A 21,321-nucleotide genomic window follows, 5' to 3' on the forward strand; every position below is an offset into this window, starting at 1 on the left:
CTTCTCACGCCTTCAAACGCTACCACACATTTATTGTGTATCGGCATTGCCTTCGGAGTCATTTATTAAATGATGAAAAGATTCACGCAGCCTCTCCTACTGCAGCAAATTCCATTTTAACTTTTGATATTTGGCGCCAGTTAATCAAAAAGTGACAATTTTGTTCTTTTTGACAGGAGGAAAACCCTGCTTTAAGCGCACGTCTTTTATGCGATATTCCAGTTTTGCGCATACATTTAATTTGCATCTTTGGATGGAAACATAGCTAATGTGATTTTTTTGGGGATTTATTTGATCCACATTATAGACCATTTTTAAGAATGTAAACAAAAACAATTGTCCTAACGTATTTCCTATTGTCATCATGTCATGTTAACATTAAGTTATAATTGAATTGCCTCTTGTTACAGTTATGAATAGTTTGATGATAAGCAGGAAATGTTCATGGGTCAATCACATGACCACATTAAAATGGTCTATAAAAGTTGTACCAATATTTTGAATGTAACCAAAAGGGCAAAATAAACATTGTTCCTCACAGTTTTTTTTGCAAAGTTTAAAAATACCAGAGAATGAAAGGTATATCTGCGCTATCAGTGATATTTACATTATCAGTACTGAGCATCATCATGAATTGTCTGTTTCCCCTGTTTGTTTAAAGGCAGGCTTGCCATATGGCAAAACTCTCATACACTGAAATGGAGAAAATTCTTTCATTCTGACTTTTGCCCAATTTGAATGTGCTCCTATATCTATAAATAGGTCTTTGAATAATGAATATCTCTTCTCTAATGTTTCCCTTCAATTTGCTTTGTCTCTTTAGCTTCCTTTAATAAGATATGTCCAGCAGGAAAGGGAATGTCTTTACAGACCTATCACGGTACTCTGACCTTTCAGCCCTTCCTGACCAGCATTGAACACATTAATCCTGACACTGGTACAGACATTTAAATCTGCAAGCTTGACTGCTAGGTTGTTTATTAATTGTTTATTCATTGCATCTTCCTGTTTGTGTTCCAGAAGTCAAGCCTCCGGTAAGATCCTGGTTTTCCATCTAAACTTCTAAACTACAAATCACTGGAAAGAGCAAAAATAAAAAGATAGATATAAGTCATAGTTTTAATACGTATAGTTTAGGTCGGTCATTTAATGGAATTTGCCGTCATGTCAACAGGAAGTCCCCATTCAGACGACCACGCCAATGCATCTCTCACCAATCAGCACACATGGCCCTCGCCGCCCAGGTATACTTACAAAGTACCATGTATTAGTATTGATGCAAAACAGGGTTAAAAGATTGGTTCTAACTTTGCATAATCAGCTGCACTTCAAGAATGAGTTTTACAAGTATAAAACAATCTACAATCCACAAAAAAAGCAACATATTCCTTTCGCTCCAAAATTGATATTTTGAGCATGGTTTTGTGAATGATCTGATGGGTATATTGAGCTGAAACTTTACAGACATATTCTTCATACATAAAAGACTTATCTTACATCTTGTAAAAGGGGTCAAATAGGAGCCTGTTAAAGCTTTGTCAGTTTAAACTCCTGAAATAGACTTTTCTAGGCACACAGAATACTGGTTGTCAGATGGCAACTGAATATTGCAAGAAGTTCTCGTTCATGTGAAAAATACACAAGCTTATGTTAAAACACACACATTGAGAATGTTGGTTATGTCTGTGAATTTAAAAAGCTGGGAAAGAAATCAGATGTGTATCAGCAGAATCGATCCTTTCCCTATGCACAGTACACTAGTTACATATAGCAAGGCCTTGGAGAGAGTTCAGAAACTGCTACAGATCTTTTTCATGGTCAAACAGTGACAGAATAAAGGAAGTTAAAAATGTGAAATGCATATAAGGAAACACAGATTTCAGTTTTTAATGCATTTTTTCATTTGGTAACACTTTTTAATTATTTAAATGTGCTCTTATTATTTCTTTCTATTATTTCTCCTTCCAACTCATCAGTCATTGTGGCAAAGCCAACGACTCCTCCCATAGTCCTGGTTCCCCCAGAGGCAGATTCACATGAAGTGTCCCAGACGCAAGTCTCGCGTGAGTTCCATCAAAACGCATCAGTTACTAGTTAACAAAGCTCCTTTTGATACTTAAATGAAAAAAAAAAGTGTTTTATGGCTGTGTGTTTTGGATCTGGGTCTTACAGCAATGGATGAATGCAAGCTGAACAGTAACATATGTGGTCATGGAGTGTGTGCGAACACACAGAATGGTTTTATGTGCCACTGCTATCCTGGGTATAGATCACATGCGCTGACAAAACGTTGTGAGGGTGAGTGCATACATCAAATTCAAATACAAACACATACTGTACAACCCACAAAATCACAGACAAATGCACTGTAAGAGATAGATAGATAGATAGATAGATAGATAGATAGATAGATAGATAGATAGATAGATAGATAGATAGATAGATAGATAGATAGATGGATGGATGGATGGATGGATGGATGGATGGATGGATGGATGGATGGATGGATGGATGGATGGATGGATGGATGGATGGATGGATGGATGGATGGATGGATGGATGGATGGGTGGATGGGTGGATGGATTAAAACAATTTGAAAAAGAATAGATAGATAGATAGATTGACAGACAGACAGACAGACAGACAGACAGACAGACAGACAGACAGACAGACAGACAGACAGACAGACAGACAGACAGACAGACAGATAGATAGATAGATAGATAGATAGATAGATAGATAGATAGATAGATAGATAGATAGATAGATTTATTGATTGATCGATGGATATATACATTGCTCTTCTTCTTTCTGTAGATGAGAATGAATGTGATGCACAGCCATGTGGTAGAGGTGTTTGCTTAAACGTTTTGGGTTCCTATAAATGCAACTGTCATCATGGCTACAGACTGAGCGAGATTTCTTCAGGAAAGCGCAGTTGTTCTGGTGAGTAACCAACATTATCTGTTCAAAGGCAGTGGACATCTACTAAATATATGGCAATATAAATGACCAACACTTTTTTTTGTGCATGTTTTCAGATATAAATGAGTGCTTAAACACAGAAATCTGTGGAGTAGGAGGGCAGTGCATTAATCAGCAAGGTTCCTATAAGTGTGAATGTCTCCCAGGCTTCCGAAAAAAAATCCAGAAACCACCACATTGTGAAGGTGAGGACACACATCAATATTGTGCATAGACACAAAACACACAGGACTCTATCATATACTCTGTGCGATGAAAGCTTTTTGTTTCAGTTAACATTTTCCCGTTCAGCACCAGCTGGTCTGAAAATGAGTCCATTGTTCATTTGTTGCAATTTTTATATCTATTATGTTGCTATATCGTGCTTTATTTTTTACACTTATTTTAAGGGTATTAATATGATTAATATGTGCCTATGGGCTTATCCACGACACACAAAAGGATTTACAGCAGCACAAGCTTTTCCATTTCCCCTCTGGAGAAACATTCTGTCTTTGCTCTTGCAAATTTCGCCATGACTTGAGACTCTAAATAATTTATTGAACAGTCTGCCCAATTCACAGCTAATACTTTTTAAGAGAATTGGAACCACCCTTTTAGACCATGCTCTGGGCATGCACTGACCATTTTTCCCATCATTAAAGTAGCATAAGTGGAATCAGACACATCCTAAGTGCACCTGCACCATGCAGTTTAGACCATGTGTTTAAAAAAGACCCATAATGTATTTGGTGACATTACAGTTTATCTTAGTTTTATTAGCAGTGTGTGTCTTAAATGTATGTTAGTAACTCATTGCCTTTAATGCTGCTGTCTCTCTAACACAGACATCAATGAATGTTTGGAACCGGATATCTGTCCTAATGAACAGTGTGAAAATACCCTTGGGTCCTATGAGTGTTTACCCTGCCAACCCGGATACCGGGCAGAGCGAGGAGTGTGTCATGGTATGAATACATACACGCACGTAAAGATATGGCTGAGGCCATATACATAAATACAGTGTATACATAGAAGCCTCATTTTCTGAAGAGCACTAAACACAGGCCTTTTTAAACTGATCAAAAGTGACAGTAAGGTCATTTATAGTCTTACAAATGAGTTCTATTTGAAGTGTCTTCTCTTGAACTTTCTATTTAACAAAGAAACTAAAATAATTTAAGTAGAAAATTGTTTTAAAGGATTTTTTAAAGGCTTGATTGTGTTTTTGGGGTGCAAAACAGTGTGTGCTCATGCTTCATTTGTAAAAATTCACCTTATTTTTTCCCATGTCTTACCTTAATTTGATACTGCTACTCAGCTAACAGAAAAACGACTATTGCACTCTGCTCCCATTGGTCAGTTAACCTAATGTGTTGTGATTCGCAGATCGGCTCTACATTACCAGGAAACGTAATGCCTCTTACTAGCAAATCAGCATCTAATGTAAACAGTTTGGTCATGTCAGGTCTCTAAAATAAGATTTGACAAGTTTAATTCCCCTATATATGGGTTAAACGTGTTCTGTAAGTAATACATAATATTCAATTCAATCTTCAAATCTCTTTTGTGAAAGGACGAAAGATGGCCGAATAGAAAGACATTGCACGCGTTGGTGAAGATTGTGGGTTAGAGGGAGTTGCTGGATAAATATGAATTTGTTTGTAGCTGAATTGTCAAAGACTTTTCACTTGTTTTCATCCTTGTTGAAAAAAACCCCATTAATGTTATTTTATTATTCTGCTTTAAATATTGTGATTATGAATAGTGTCACAAGATAGTTGAATAGCAGTATTAGACAGTTTCCTGAGGAGTCTAACAGTGTTCAGGTACAGGAATTGAATAACCACACTGCAAAAAATGCTTTTCTTACTTCTAGTCCAAAAATCTAAAAATTCTCAAATGTTTTGTTATGTAAGAGTTATTTTTTTCGTAAAACAATCAAAATTATCTGCCAGTGTGGTAAATTAAATAACCTTAATTTCGCTTTGAAATGTAGATATTTGGAATAGAAACTATGCAAAAATCCTAAGTAAGAATTTATTTAGATTTTTTTTTTGTATTCCATGTAAATAAAATAATTAAGTACAATTCTGTAACTCCTGGTCTACTATGATTCAGAAACAACATTGCATATCTTACAATGTGACTATTGCAGATACGGATTGCAATATCCATGCTGAAATGATATATTGTGCAGCCATAATACACATAATGCTAGAAACTACGCTGTAAAAAATCTGTTATTTTTTTATTCTTGTTCTTTCCAGCTGCTGGGGTGTTAAATTACATGGCCGGTAAATTACAGACATTTACCGTAAAAATAACAAGCAGTAAATTACAGAAATTTACTGGAAATTTAAGGAAATGTCTGTAATTTAACATTTGTTATTTTACGATAAATGTCTGTAATTTAACGGCCATGTTATTTAACACCCCAGCTGCTGGAAAAAAGTAAAATAATGGATTGTTTTTACAGTGTATGCATGTACAATATTAATTTTAACAAATACAAACATTCACAGGTTATGGTTCACAATCTACAGCTTCTTCTTTCACCACTGGAACTGCTCCTTCTTTAAGGAGAAGTTTTTGGCCAAATCCAATAATGAACTGGGAGAGATGTGTAAATCGATGGTGTAATCTTACTGCCTCTCTCTCTCTCAGATATCGATGAGTGCAAGAAGCACGGTGTGTGTCTAAACGGCCGTTGCGAGAACTTGGCAGGATCTTATCGATGTCTGTGTAATGAGGGCTTTCTGCCCGAGGCTAACAGGAAAGGCTGCAGAGGTCAGTGGCACAGCGCCAACACAACTAAACACAAGGAAACTTCATCTTATTGTTCTGAATCAGTCTAAATTAGATTTCATTACTTCCTGCACAAGTTCATTCTAAAGAGAATAAATATAAAGGAAGCTTCCAACCATTGCACAAACAGAGATTTGAGATTGCATGTTATGTTGAGAATATGTGTCTGTTTGTCTCCCCACAGACATCAATGAGTGTCAGGATAACCGGTTGTGTGCTAATGGTCACTGCATCAACACTGACGGGTCATTTCGCTGCCAGTGTTATGCTGGTTATCAGCCTACGCAAGAAGGAAGCCATTGTGAAGGTCAGGAATAGATCTTATAACACTGCAACATGCATGAACTTACTACTGCGCATGATACTGCAATGTCCATATACCTTAAAAGAAAAAACACAAGCTATATCAAGATAAAATACATGATTTTCTTTTTACAGTTTGCACTGCTTGTATGTAGATTTTGGGTTGACAGAGTTGACAGATGTCAAAGACAGTTACGTTGTGGATCAGCACAGATTCCAATATGACCTCATTCAGAACCAAAACTAGGTATATTTATAACACAGATTTACAATAATGAAGGACCTGTGGGGTCCTAAAGTTTAACCACAAAAACAGTAGAAGTGTTATAGGTTGAAATATATAAATATTTTGTTTTTATATTACAATGTGAATTTGTTTATCTGGACTAAGAATAACAAGTATCATACATTTTACCATCATTTACAGAAGACACAGGTACAATTTTGTGCAGTGTTACTTTTTTGTACCAAATCTTAAGACTTAAATATTAATCTTAAATTGTAAACTTATTGTAATATCACAGTGTGGCTCCAAATTATTGTGATTATACTTTATTTATTTATTATTCAAAGAAAATATGCAATTCTGCTGATGAGTATTTTGATAATGAAATTATTGAGCAGTATTCATTAATTTTCTTGTCGGCTTAGTCCCTTTATTAATATGGGGTCGCCACAGTGGAATGAACCGCCAACTTATCCAACAAGTTTTTACGCAGCGGATGCCCTTCCAGCCACAACCCCACAACTCCCTGGGAAACATCCACACAAACACACACACACACACACACTACGAACAATTTAGTCTACCCAATTCACCTTTACTGCATGTTTTTGGACTGTGGGGGAAACCGAAGCACCCGGAGGAATCGAAATCGAATCGAATCGAATCGTGACTTTAGAATCGAAAATGTAATCGAATCGAGGATTTGGAGGATATATATATTATATCATGCTCCTCAGTTTTACACATTGGTCATTAACTGTTTAAAATATATAAAAATATTAGTTTAGATACTTAAACAGCACATATTTGACCCCATTTACAAGATGTAAGATAAGATTTTGGTGTCTCCAGAATGTGTCTGTAAAGTTTAAGCTCAAAACACCTATCAGATAATTTATTATAGCCTCCAGAATCTGCCAGTTTTGCTGTCTGAGTAGAGTATAGCTGTTTTTGTAGCCTGTGGCTTTAAATGCAAATGAGCTGCTTTTTCCCGCTCACTGTTCCCATGTGCATGTCAACTTCTCCTGCATTACATCAGATAAACAGCAGTCAGTGATAGAGACGGACTCAGATGAAGCTGAAATACAACTCACTAGTCAAAAATACAAAGTAAGTTTATTTGATGTATTTGTGTTGGAGTTTAGTCAAGTCTTTCTGAAATGATGAGTCACACACAAATGCCGTTTGCAGTACACACACAAAACTAGAAACTATTTTCATGTGTGTGCATGTTATTATAAAAACAGGGCTCCTGTCAATCAATTTGGTGGGCGGGGAAATCGCACTCCTACGCCATGTTGTGGTGGGCCTCAAAATCACTGGGATTTGAGTCCTATTTTAACGTCAGGAAATTAAAATACATACAGACAGTTCTGTCCAACAGCTTGCAAAAGAGGATTTTCATCATAGGTGCCATTTAAAAAAACATGTAGGTCAGAATAAGCATGTTGTTGTTTTTTTTATTTTTTTATATAGACATAAACGAGTGTAAACGAGCTGCCAATTGTCAGCGAGGGCGCTGTATCAACACGATGGGCTCATACCGCTGCGAGTGCCAGAAAGGATACACGCTCGAGAATGGGCGCCACTGCAAGGGTTTGGGATTTCACACTTTTTACATCAGCCAATTCCTCCTCTCAGTCTTGGCCTTCTTATTCACCCTTGTTCACTGTTCCCTTCTCAGACATAAATGAGTGTGATGGGGAGAGGAGTCTCTGTCAGCCGCACGGCGTATGTGAAAACCGACAAGGTGGATACGTGTGCGTGTGCAACGATGGTTTCAGACTGTCTGAAGACAAACACAGCTGTGAGAGTAAGAGCTGGCTTCGTTCATTTATGTTTTTTGAGAGTGTGTTAGCACAGCGCCTGCATATCAGTAGTCTGCATAAATGCAAGTACAATTTCCTCCTGAAGCTTTGCAGTTGGAGTATGGAAAATAAAAGGCAATACAATCAATCAAGCTAATATCACTCAAATAAATTTACAAGCTCCTGGACTGACAGATTTACATCATGTTTATAAAGATGTCAATTTTAAGCATGTAGAGCTCACACAGAACAAACTGTGATCTATAGAATGCAACTGATTTGCTCAAATTATCCTTTATATATATAGGGGTGTTAAAGGAGCCCTATTATGCTCTTATACAAAGTCTTCATTCTGTCTGAGGGGTGTATTAGAACATGCTTTGGAAAACATATGATTTTTCACATAATTTACATTATTACAATATCTTTCTCCCTGGTCTGGCACAAATGGCTGGAATAGTTCTGGGCTTGTTTAGTTCTCCCATGTCGTTGTGATTGGCGAACAGCTTAAACAGTGTTTCAGTGCTTTCAGTTTCAGTTGCTAAAGCAACAAGTTACATCTGTTCTGGGGAGGCTGGCGCTAAACAAGAAAGAGACAAGCACATTGAAAAACTTATCAGTGTTTCTAATTATATAATGCTTGTTTTGGGTTGCAGGCATTTGAATATATTTGTTTGCTAGCAAAACAAACCATTTATGGCTTGTAAAATGTAACACCTAATCAATGATAATTCATTTTACACATAATTTGTAATGTGTAATATTCACAACAGATACACTATGTTTGGGCAGCTAGAATTGTTACTTTATTCTTCTCCCAGTAAAACAGCCACTTAGTGTTTTGTATTGAGTGAGAAGTTGATGAATTGACGTGTTTGTTGTAGATCCAGCAGGTATAATCTCTCCACTACAGTGCAGACTAACATGGCAGTTCCAAATAAGTCTTGGATCAACTAATATGATCATTTTTCAGATGTTTAAACAACAAAATTTGTGTTCTTACACATATTTGAAAATTGGAATATCAAATATTTGAGCTGAGTATATTAGTCGAGAGGATCACGCAGAATTTTGCATATAAGTTTTAGCAAGACATATCAAAGTAGCAAAGTTGTTATTTTGCCCCTCCCCTGCCTTAACCATTCAAATTTCCATAGGTGGGATTTAGGCTAAGCTTTTAGTCCAAATGAGCTGTTCATTGTAGAAACATTATAAAATTTTGAATAGAATATTCCCGTTCAAGTTTGTTCAAGACTTTAAGTTTGTTAGGTTTTAGATATTCTATGCACAAACACACAGACTACACACTGACTAACTTTCAAAATGTGAAAAAGCATAATAAGACCTCTTTAAACTTAGCTAAATAAGGGCTCTGGTGAATATAACTTGACATAACAGTGTTATAATACATAATTCTGTACATCCATGACAAGAATGCAAAATTTATAATAGCTGATTACTGCTGCTAAAAATGTTCAATTATTATCATGTTTTTGGCCCTTACTAATCAGTTCTAAAAGTTCTAAAAGATAGCAAAAATGTTACAAATCAAGCAGAGGGGAACCTATTGAAGTCAGTTTGTAAAATGTTGCAGTTGTTTGGCAGCCTACACACCGTTTTCCATTGTTTAGAACAGTGGTTGCCAAAGTAGGGGTTGCAGGACAATGACGAGGTGAATTGGTGATTTCCAAAACTCAAATAAAAGTCCCACTTTATATTAAGTAGCCTTAACTAATATGTACTTACATAGGAACTAATAGTTTGTTGCAATGTACTTATTGTGTAAATACATGTATTTACTGTGTACTTACGCTTGATTAAATACATGTATGTAAATACATCTGTTATTAACTTTTGTAATTACATTTGTAAATACACTGTTGACCATCCCTTACACATTAACCCACCCTTAAACCTACCCATGCCACCAAACCTGTCCATAACCCAACCTCTATTCCAACTCAAAAGCACCACAAGTGTTCTCAAATACATTATAAACACAGTAAGTACATTGTATTTATTTTTTGATGTAAGTACATAGAAGTTTGGGACACTTAATATAAAGTGAGACCTAAATAAATTTGATTAAACTATTAAAATTCTTCTATTTTATTCATAACCCACAGAAGATAGTTAATAGTTACGTTAAAGAAACAACAAAAACCACATACAAATAAAAATTAATCAGCCCTTCAATTTTTTTCCATTGGATTGTGACCCCTGGGGTGCACACAGCAATAGGGTCAGCTGCAGCAGATTGATTTATAAAGCGAGGTTAAACTTTCTGACAACCTTTATGGCACTCTATTACATTAAAAGTAAAATATTTGAGGTTAATATTAAATCAAATTAATAAATGACTATTAAAATTATTTGGTTATTAAACTGTTGCTGTTTTGTGTTGTCAATATGCTCATGTTTATAAATGTCTACAGTTGTGTGTGCAACGTTTGTATATTTATATCCACCTTAAGAGAAAAATGGGGGTCGTGAGTCACTGAAATTGTTATTTTGGGGGTCGCGGGCTGAAAAGTTTGAGAACCCCATGGTTTAAAAATTATAAACATGCATAACAACTTATTCAGTAGTAGATTACCATGCAGTCCAAATCTTCTGTTTACATCTGCATACAGGTAATTGATGAAATCATGAAGTAAGTAAAAACATTCTAAAGAGCACAATTCAGACCAAAATTTAATCATCTCTGATTGGCCCTTGCATTCACACTCTCACCAAGCACGTCTCTGATTGGCTACAATTCTGAACACTGCAATAAACACTATAAAATGAAACATTTACATATGCATAAGCATTCGAACTCTTCATTCGGTAAGGTAATGGCTGAAAAAAGGCTGGTATTTTTACTTTTAAAGTGTAAGTATTGACTTACATGTTTAATAACACTAGTCTGTTTGTTTTACCCAAACAGAGATTGAGAGTGATAAGAAGGAGTGCTACTTAAATCTGGACGACACCGTGTTCTGTGATAGCGTACTGGCAACCAATGTCACCAAGCAGGAGTGCTGCTGCTCTATCGGCGTGGGATGGGGGGATCACTGTGAAATCTACCCCTGTCCTGTCTACCGTTCAGGTTCGATTTCTGACAAATGTTTGGATTTATTATATGACAAAAGGTAGATTGGTTCACCAGTTTGATGTAAGCTATGTGTTATTTTCAGCGGAGTATCACTCTCTTTGTCCGATTGGCAGAGGGTTTTACCATGACCAGGAAAAGATAGAATATGGATTTGTGGCACACAGAGGTATAGGTGCATGCTTAAAGTATGTGTATTAATATGCACAAATACATACATGTGATATATCACTCTTTCTCAATCTCTTTGTAGATATCGATGAGTGTGTATTGTTTTCAAATGAGATCTGTAAGGAGGGACGCTGTATGAACACACAGCCTGGCTTTGAATGCTACTGCCAACAGGGATTTTACTATGACAGCAATCTACTGGAATGTATCGGTAAAAAAAAAAAATCACACACACACAAATACACACAATAGACTCTTTTTTTGAGACATGTGACAGCAATATTTACAAATAATTTACCACATTAATTGACATTATTTTACATTTTATTTCAAATTAATGTTTGACCTTTTGAATTTATTATTCATCAAAGAATCCTGAAAAATGTATCAGGATTATCTGCGGGGTATCAAAAAGTCTTAAAATGTCTTAAGGTTTAAAAACTTTTTGAAAAAAATGTTATGCCTTAAACTCACTGAAATATTGTCTTAAATGATTTTAAATGGCTCCTAATTTTCCTTTGTTTATGTAAAGCTACCCAATCGATCCAACACACATCCAATCACAAACAACACATCTCAATAAAACCTTTAGCAAAACTACTCATAACTAATAACATATCTGTAGTCTGTGTGCACATTTTTTTTTAAGTTATGTTGAACAAAAGTGTACGTACACAACTAAGGTCTGCTTGTTTGACATATTATTTAAAATATGGGGCAAAAAAAAATTTCTGCTGGGCCATTGAAAATTCCTAACAATTTCATTCTTCGTGGTCCTATATTTGAAACCCTGTGTATGCAAATCTTTTAAGCAGAAGAACTGTTTTCAACATTGGTAAAAATTAGAAATGTTTCTTGGGCACTAAATCCGCATAGAATAATGATTTCTGAAGGATCTCTTGGCAACACTAAAGAGATTTGCTATTAAATTAAAACATGACATTATAATTATATTTATAAAGGCTTGTGACACATTTTCAAACCAAAATGATTACTTGCTTACCTTATACTTATGAACAGCAGTGTATAAACACAATATTTCTACAATGAATGCAATGATAATTTGTTAATTATTAAATAATTATTGTAAATCCTTTGTCTGCTCATTTTTTTTGTTTGTTTTGTATTGTAATAGTTTACAATTTGACAGATTTTTCTAAAACACAGAGAAATAAATTAGTTAGGAAGTCTTAAACTTAATTCCTGGAGGGCTGCAGTTCTGCATAGTTTAGCTTCAACCATCTCCAACTCACACCTGCTTAATAGTCTATGGTAGTCTTGAACACATTGATTAGGGTTGGCACAAAACTGCAGAAGTTGGCTCAAGGCCCTCCAGAAATTGAGTTTGAGACCCATGGTATTGAAATTCAAGTTTTCTTTGCTGTTGTACTGCCTACTAGTGGCAGAAAGAATTCTTTTTTTTTGTTTCTTCCACTAGGGAGCAGTAGAAGGTCACAGCGACTGCATGTGTATTTGACACTTAAATGCATCAATGAACCTTAAATCTTTCATATTTGTCCACTTCAAACACAATAAAAAGTCAATTTACAAGATTCTCTCTCTCTCTGTCCCTCTGTAGATGTGGATGAATGTCATGATGAGTCACTGTGCATCAATGGTCACTGTGTGAACACTCGAGGCTCATTCTACTGCGTCTGTGACCCACCCTGGGTGCCTGATGCCTATAACAAGAAGTGTGTCTTTCCCACAATTATAGGTATGATTATAGGTATGTGTTTGTAATCAAGTGTCAGACTCAACTAAAAACCAGTTGATGTGCATTCATGAGGAAAAAAACTTCTGCCCCGTGTGAGGCTCGAACTCACGACCTTCAGATTATGAGACTGACGCGCTGCCTACTGCGCCAACGAGGCTGTGACATCAGTGGAACACAGAACAGTTTACATAGTTACGGGAATCCTGTCAGAAACGATAGCACTGAGCTAATTTTGCCAAACAATGTTGATAATTAAAAGGGCCAACACAAACACACCCGTTTTCCAACAGCACCTTACCCATTTTTGAAATCTGTACTATGATTATTAGCCCTTCCTTGCATCAATTATGAAAAACATTAAAAATATTTTTTTGAATTTTTTTACTGTTATGATTGTAATCCAATTCCATTTTTACAAAATTCTGTTTTATTTAAAAATGATTTAATTGTCAAGACAACGTAGTGCAACAAAGGCATAAAATATGACTTGTCACAGCTGACAATACTTAATTTTGTGTTTTATTTCATTTAATGACTCGTTATGCCATTTAATTCAGCTTAGTTATCAATAACAATGACATTACATTATAACAATATAACATATTGTAGGAACAATAATCGTAGTTACATAAATGCTGAAACCTATTAACAGTATGGGCAAATCATGGAAAACACTCACAGTTGATTTTAACAACTTAAAATTTCATTCTTATCCTACATCATTGAATCATGAAATTTCAGTTATAGTACATCAACATCTAAAATGTAACATACGTTTTAGTTAATCAATTATTTTTATTTAGTTTGAAAGCCCTAAATAGTTAATTATGTATGTATGTATATATATATATATATATATATATATATATATATATATATATATATATATATATATATATATATATATATATATATATTAGTTTAAGGGGTAGATAAGCCCTTATAGGTTACTCACTAATTATTCACCTTCAATTAGTTATATAAACTTTAACCATGATGAACACATAAAAACCTTCAATTGACCTTATATAAAAGGTTTTCACAAATAGACCTGCGGGGCATTTAGCAATGGCTATTGCTGTCATCTATTTTGGATATAATTATATCAATAAATATAATTGCTTGATATTGTTGCTTGATATAATTATATCTAGCAACAAATATTTTATTTGAAAGATAGTAACTACTGTTACTATATTGCTGTCAAATTACCAACATAAATAAACCATAAATTAAATTAAATGTGGACACCTTATCTGAAAGAACCTAGACACACAATTTAGTGCTGATAGGCTGCTAGTGTTTAAGAACTTGGTCTGACACCATGGTCAAAACTATTTTACAAATATTGCTTAGGCCACCTTTAATACTACCACCACTACTACTACTACTTATGACAAAAGCAACAAAGTTAAGTTTCACAAACTAATTTTGAGAGGAGCATGTGATATGATTGATCGCGGCTGGTCTCTTATCCGTAATCATCGATAAGCCAATCAGATTTTTCCAAACTCACTATAAATTGGCTGTCTAGCATAACTCCTTTATCTTAATTTTTAAGCATCCCCCATCCACCCCATCTCCCCCTTTTTGTCCTTTACCAGGGGGAGCTCTCGAGAACTACCTGATCTCGTACCCCATTGCATGCTCATTGACCAGCCGGGAGCCCTGGGCTCAATCATCTCTAAGTAATCTGCTATTACTATCAAGAATATCTAAGTGTGAAGTCTTGAAATGAGTATTCTCATTCTATTGATGTGCCCAAAATTCGGGACACTTATTATTTTTCATGAATACCCCACCCATTGACTTCAGAAATGACAAAACACCTGTTAGGGCCAAAATGATCATGTTTTAAACAGTTTGCTCTTTTTGTTTGCATAAAAATAGGAATTGATGAATGTCAGGACCCTGCAAATTGCAAAAATGGCCAGTGTGTAAACACCCAAGACTCCTATTATTGCCTGTGCTCTCCTCCCTGGACTCTGGCAAGCGACCGTAACAGCTGTGTCACACCTGAAGAGCAGGCAGGTGAGTAGAGCTTTCAGAAATCATTGCTGTCAGAGTAACAGATGGCTTGACTTATTGTAATGTAAAAAAGGTGCATCGTTTTAATGGCAGGCCTATTCATTTCTTTAGAAATGTGAGTGTACTTCTTTGAATAATAAAGATTTATTGAAGTTCTCACCCAAGACTGTGTGCTTCTGATGTATCTTTTCTTTTCTTCCTCCCTCTTGCTTTGTTCTCTCTATCTCTCCTTCTCTCTGTATATCTCTTTAGTAATGGGTGTGTCTGTGGTGCACCTTACAGATGTGAATGAATGTGAGGATCCCTCCTACTGTAGGAACGGGAGATGTGTCAACACTCCCGGCTCCTTCCACTGCATTTGCACGCAGCCACTCACCTTTAGTGCAGCCCTCAAGCAATGCGTCTATGATGGTGGGTATCACAAGTAACCGGCATGCAGACTTGTGATTGATGGAAACATTTAATTATTCAGCAATGTTTGTTGTTTGTGTGTCAAACAAGTTACATAAGCTGTCTCTCTGAGTCTCGGTTCACTACATGACTGCTATGCATGGACCAGTAAAGATAGTGGAATATTAAAGTTGGCATGAAATGGAAGTTTTTATTGTGCTTTTTTCCCATATGTTGACATACATCTACTTGAAAGACTTTGTGAAGTGAGAAAAAAATCAGGACTTGTCTTTTGGAAACTAATTGGATAATTGTTACAAAATGGAGGAGGATTTGAATGCCAGTTTTTACTTGACCAGAATCGGTTCTCAGAATCGGTTGACCAGAATCACCGTTGGTACCCTTAGGTGCAGAATGTTTTGAGATACATGATGATGATGAGAATGCAAAGCTAAACACATGGAAACATATCAGATTTGAACCACAACCTCCCACGATGGCAGGCCAGACACCAGAAACACATTGATAGCCCTTTCCTAAGGGATATTCCGTGTGACCAGGTATTCCATGTGACCAGAAGTTAAAGAAAGTCATTTCGAATGGGGGGTGGGAAAGATTCTGATATTTGATTAAAGATTATGAGGGCAAATTAATTTTTTGAAAATGATAAAGGACACCGAACATCGTTTATAACATAGGTCTCAAACTTAATTCCTGGAAGGCCACAGCTCAGCACAATTTTGCTCCAACCCTAATCAAACACAGCTCATCCAACTAATGATGGTGTTCGCGACTCTTTTGAACACCTTGATTAGTTGGCATAGCTGTGTACGATTAGGGTTTGAGCAAAACTGTGCTGAGCTACGGCCCTCCAGGATTCAAGTTTAAGACTTATGATTTATAAAAAGCACTACTATATGCATATTAAAAGTAAATTATGATTTCATGCCGACTTTAAAGATAGCGTTTAACAGTGTTAGTCTTGTAGTTGTCTTTATTTCCATCTGCTTTTCCATTGCTTTCTTCCTCTTTAACCACTTTGTATTTTGTGTGTGTTTTGTTTGCCGTATATCCTCCATCATCCCCTCATCTCTGTCTTTTTCAGACCGCACTGCCGCACATAAGGACATCTGTTTCCAGGAGGTTGATGAGGATCATATGTGCACGATGCCACGGAATGAGCTCACAGTGACATACTCGGAGTGCTGCTGTCATTATGGTCGAGGCTGGGGCCCAGAGTGCAGGACCTGTCCCATGAGAAATACAGGTAATGCAGAGGACGTCATCAAGGATAGATGTATTTGGTCATAAATGAAGTAAAACCGTAATATTGTAAATATACAATAGTCAACATTTGAAGCGGATCAAAAAAAAAATTTCACTGTCCCAAGACAAGATAAGGTGTTGCTAAATCGCTTTAGAACAACTTTGATGAAAGGTTTCGATCCACTTCCAATGTTTACTACTGTATATCTACATGGAACTGAGGAGACATAGACCTGACTTGATGCATGAGATCTGCTGGACCAAGCAAGGAACAAGGCATGGCCAATAGGAGTGAGGAAGACTAAATTGGGAGAAGGTGCCTGGCAGAGCTGGAGGACAAAGTGCAGCCAAAGGCCCTGAAAGACAACGACAAAGACCAAGGTGGAGTCAGAAAGATGAGGGAGCCCTGTAGACTCCAAAAACGGATAGACTTCAGTGAAGATCAGGGCAATAGGTTGGAATCGCTGAAGCAGATTTTGGCTGGAGTCTGTGGAGAAAAAGAGAGTGGGAATCAGGAAGTGGGATTTAGCTTCAGTGGAGACAAAGGAGATGAAGAAGAAATCTTGGGGCTTGGTGGAATCAGCAAGAGCTGAGGGACACTTGGGGTGGAAAGATTAAACAGAGACAACGCATACAAAGAAGACTCAGAGCTGGGTGGAATTAGCAAAGACAAAGGAGACTGGATAGGGTTAGTGTGAGACTGTTTGAGCAGAAAATGTCATTAAATTTTCCCATTTATTAATTTTCCATGGGCTCAATGTTTAACTCACTTACATTAGTAGCAGGAGAATAGTCCCGGACCAGGCCATATCATGAGCCGATGTTGTGGCGGTCATGGAGGAGCGGAGAGCATGAAACTAATTTCTGAAAGACCACAGTGACAGACAAGTCTGCGCATTGATCCCGTGATCAAGCCTAATCACCCACCGGTGACCTACTCACACCTGCAGCTTCTCCACAATGGACATCAAGCGTTCTCCAGCCCCTTGTGCCTAAAAATGGTTGTGCCCAACTTAGCCTGGTTTCTCTCAAGGTTTTTTTTTCCTTCACTTTCGTCAATTGGTAAAGTTTGTTTTTCGCCACTGACTTGTGGAGCTTCTATGTTAAGCTGCTTTGACACAGTCTACATTGTAAAAGCGCTATATAAACAAACATGAATTGATTTGAGAATAGGACACGCTGGGCTCTATTCTTTGCTCTTGTACTCCACAAGAATGCCCTCAAGGATGCTAATGCCAGCTAATACACCTGGTGAGATTCACAGATGGGCTTTGGGATAATGCAGGCATCTGGCATTAGATCTTTTTCAAGTTCTTTGGACTCTGGCTTGATGTCCATGGTGGCTGTGGCTGATGGGTGGCCAGGTTCTGAGGTGGTGCCACAGGGTCTTCCTCCAAATTATGTAGATTCTCATCTGGTTCAAACTCACTCCATGAAAGCTGCAAAGTTTCCTCAAGGACCATTCATGGGGAGGCGCACATTTAACAATTCACTAAGGCTGATGTAGAAAAATATGCAGAACAAGAGGCGCAGGAAATTCATTGGGCATGCTAGTTCTGAGACATTCCTTGCGTATAAACACAAAAGTGTTATAATCTGAGAGAATTTTTAATTCAATGTACAAAGTGCTTTATAAAGCTTGATGTTGCTGTTATATTTCACCAATCTAGAGCTCAAATTTATTGCAATATGAAAAAAAACTAAAAAATAATTATAATAATTTCTTTTTGTTTTGTTGCAGTGCTTTTTAACAGGTTGTGTGAGATGCATTTGGAGACCGAGTCTGATGGAGAGGGTGACTTCCTGGCAGCTTTTTCCACCTACAACCCAGGTGACCTTGACCGTTTTAATCACTTTGAGCTAAACAGAAAGATAAACAGCTGGCACAGTGTTTTATTATTCGTTCTGTCACTCTCATGTGCTCAGAGGGAGACAGTTCAGAGGAAGACTCAGATGAGTGTAGCTGTGCTAACGGACGGTGTGTGCGGTCCTATCTGGGTACGATGTGCGAGTGCAATACTGGGTTTGTACTGGACCACTCACGAACACGCTGTACAGGTGAGTGCCCATGCAGACTTTCTTATATATCCTGAAAATTAGGTCATACTAATGAAGTCAACATATTTAAAGGCTATGCGAAATCGAAATGTACAAGGTTTATTTTGCTAGTGCACATTGGTATTCTTTGTTGAACAATTTAAACTTAAGTTTACTGGAATATTTTTGTTGTGGTCATCTTCAATGGTTGACTTTTTTTTTTTACTTTATTTATAAAGTACAAGAAAACAACAGTAGTTGACCATTGTGCTGTACACACTAGGATGTGAAACTACACTGGTCTCACGGTTCAGTTCGGTTTGGATTATCATGCCATCGATTTGGTTCAATTCGATATCTCGGTGCAATGACGATGCTTTCCATACATAATTAGATTTTTTTCTTCACAACACAAGAATTTTTTTTTTATTATTAAAATCTATAAATATATTAACGTTTATATATTAGTTGTAATACAATATTGTCCTTTAATACAATCAGTAAGATATATGAACTGTACATTTAATTTCAATAGCTCAAAGAAAACACTCTTTTCGAATGTATCAAACAAAACTCCAATACATGCACAGAAGACAGCATGAGCATCTATAGCAAATAATCTAAAGTAAAAATGATCCTGCGTCCTTTTTGAGCGCTATCTTACACCCCTATGATTGGTCATTGCTTGGCTTTAGAAATGAAAGCGCTGTTCACCGATGAGTTACAGGTAGTCTGTAATAGACACAGTGGAGAAAACAAGCAACTCAGGCACGCTTGTGTCTGGATCGCTTTAACAGACAAGAGGAGAGGAAAAGTTACCTCACAAACACGCCAGGGCAGTGGGTTAAATGTCCAAAGTGTGTGTAAGAGAGAGAGGCAGAGATGGATTTTTCCAGCATCTCTCCCTAGTAGTGAAATAGCGACTCGTGTACTGTCGATTCTTTAGTGTCAACAAAAGACTTTCCAGCAAACTCACAAGCAGTTGCAATGTGCTTAATTATCTACCTTTTAAGTAGTATGAGCATTTTATTTAGTGGACCTCGCCTCCTTCGCCATAGTATTTTACTGTGACATCGCGCATAAGAGATAAATGACGTCAGTACGCAATTACTGGTTATGACCTAATACTGAACCGATATAACAGATAAAACAGCATTAACTACAACCAACATAGCACAAAAACATTGAATGCATACAGCAGAAACAAAGATAAAAAAACATTTTCTAAGAGATGTTGTTTGAGTTTCCCTTTGAACAAGGATTTATTAGATTGTTCTAATAGACATAGTTAGCCTATTCCACATTTTAGGACCTACTACAGAAAAAGCACGGTCTCCTTTTTTTTTTTTTTTTTTTGGATCTGGGGAATTTGAAAAACGTTGTCTGGTTTGACAACCTTAAACATCTGCCAGATATGTTAAGAGTAATAAGATTAGAAAGATAAGGCAGTGCCTGGTCATTTAATACCTTAAAACATACAATAAAATGTTAAACTCTATTCTAAAACATACCAGTTTAGGGAGCACAGGATGTGGCTTATGTATTAAAATTTACAGTTGCCAGTAAGAAGCCTAGAGGATGCATTTTGGACCACTTGTAAGCGATTTATAGAGGATTGGCCAATACCTATATATAGTTACAGTAGCGCAAGTGTATTGATATAAATGCATGAATTAATCTTTCAAATTCTGCACGAGTTAAAAAAAGTCTTTCACTTTGGCTAATAATCTCAACTGGAAAAAACAGGATTTAACTACTGCATTTACCTGTTTTCAAATAGAAGGGCAGAATCAAGGATGAAACCTAGACTTCTTATGCATGTTTAATGTAATGGGATAGATTGTCCAGCGTTTGATTCAGCTTGCCAGAGACGGCTAATGGTCCAAAACAATTGCCTCAGTCTTCTTCTCATTCAGAGTTAAGATATTCTTTGACATCCAAGCCTTAACCTAACAGACAGGCAGATATTGCACATAGCCCGACACTATCATTTTGCTTAAAAGGGCACATATTTGCATCTGCATTTGGAGTGGCGTTCACAACAAGCCACAATATTCTAAACCACACCATAACTATTACCATTAGTTTGCTACGTGAGAACGATGCACAAAAAGAAAGCTCAATATTCCATTTCAGTTAGAAGTACATCAACATACTGATATAAAAGTGTCAGCAACTTCTGGTTCACACAGACTTTAAAGAGTTAGTTCATATACAAATTTTTTTTTATAATTTTTATAATTTTTATCTATTTTGTCATCATTTATTTGCCCTTATGTTGTTCTAATGATGTGCCTTTCTTTATTTTCCTTTTAATCAAACATATATACAGTTGAAGTCAGAATTATTAGCCCCCCTTTGAATTTTTTGGTGTTTTTAAAATATTTCCCAAATGATGTTTAACAGAGCAAGGAAATTTTACAGTATGTCTGATAATATTTTTTCTTCTGGAGAAAGTCTTATTTGTTTCATTTCGGCTAGAATAAAAGCAGTTTCAAATTTTTTTAA

General features: G+C 36.5%; 1 protein-coding gene and 1 non-coding gene across 5 annotated transcripts in view; one reads left to right on the top strand and one right to left on the bottom strand.

The window, feature by feature from the left end:
• The window catches only part of ltbp3 (latent transforming growth factor beta binding protein 3), a 67,914-nt gene that overhangs the window by 44,747 nt on the left and 1,846 nt on the right, over window positions 1-21,321 (top strand). For 2 of the 4 annotated variants that reach the window (XM_073950656.1, NM_001257141.1), the window contains 21 exon segments: window positions 824-937; window positions 1,021-1,034; window positions 1,175-1,244; window positions 1,977-2,063; window positions 2,173-2,298; window positions 2,819-2,947; window positions 3,043-3,171; window positions 3,814-3,933; window positions 5,633-5,755; window positions 5,958-6,080; window positions 7,779-7,898; window positions 7,987-8,115; window positions 11,040-11,201; window positions 11,290-11,373; window positions 11,458-11,586; window positions 12,955-13,092; window positions 14,983-15,123; window positions 15,373-15,531; window positions 16,616-16,777; window positions 18,518-18,607; window positions 18,703-18,834. In XM_073950656.1, coding sequence (XP_073806757.1) covers window positions 824-937; window positions 1,021-1,034; window positions 1,175-1,244; window positions 1,977-2,063; window positions 2,173-2,298; window positions 2,819-2,947; window positions 3,043-3,171; window positions 3,814-3,933; window positions 5,633-5,755; window positions 5,958-6,080; window positions 7,779-7,898; window positions 7,987-8,115; window positions 11,040-11,201; window positions 11,290-11,373; window positions 11,458-11,586; window positions 12,955-13,092; window positions 14,983-15,123; window positions 15,373-15,531; window positions 16,616-16,777; window positions 18,518-18,607; window positions 18,703-18,834 — 2,481 coding nt within the window. 4 annotated transcript variants of the gene reach the window in all.
• trnam-cau (transfer RNA methionine (anticodon CAU)) lies at window positions 13,177-13,249 on the bottom strand. The gene has a single exon. It is a non-coding gene; the product is annotated as a tRNA-Met (tRNA).

Source organism: Danio rerio, chromosome 5 (genome assembly GCF_049306965.1).
Source record: "Danio rerio strain Tuebingen ecotype United States chromosome 5, GRCz12tu, whole genome shotgun sequence".
In the NCBI taxonomy this organism is placed as follows: Eukaryota; Metazoa; Chordata; class Actinopteri; order Cypriniformes; family Danionidae; genus Danio; species Danio rerio.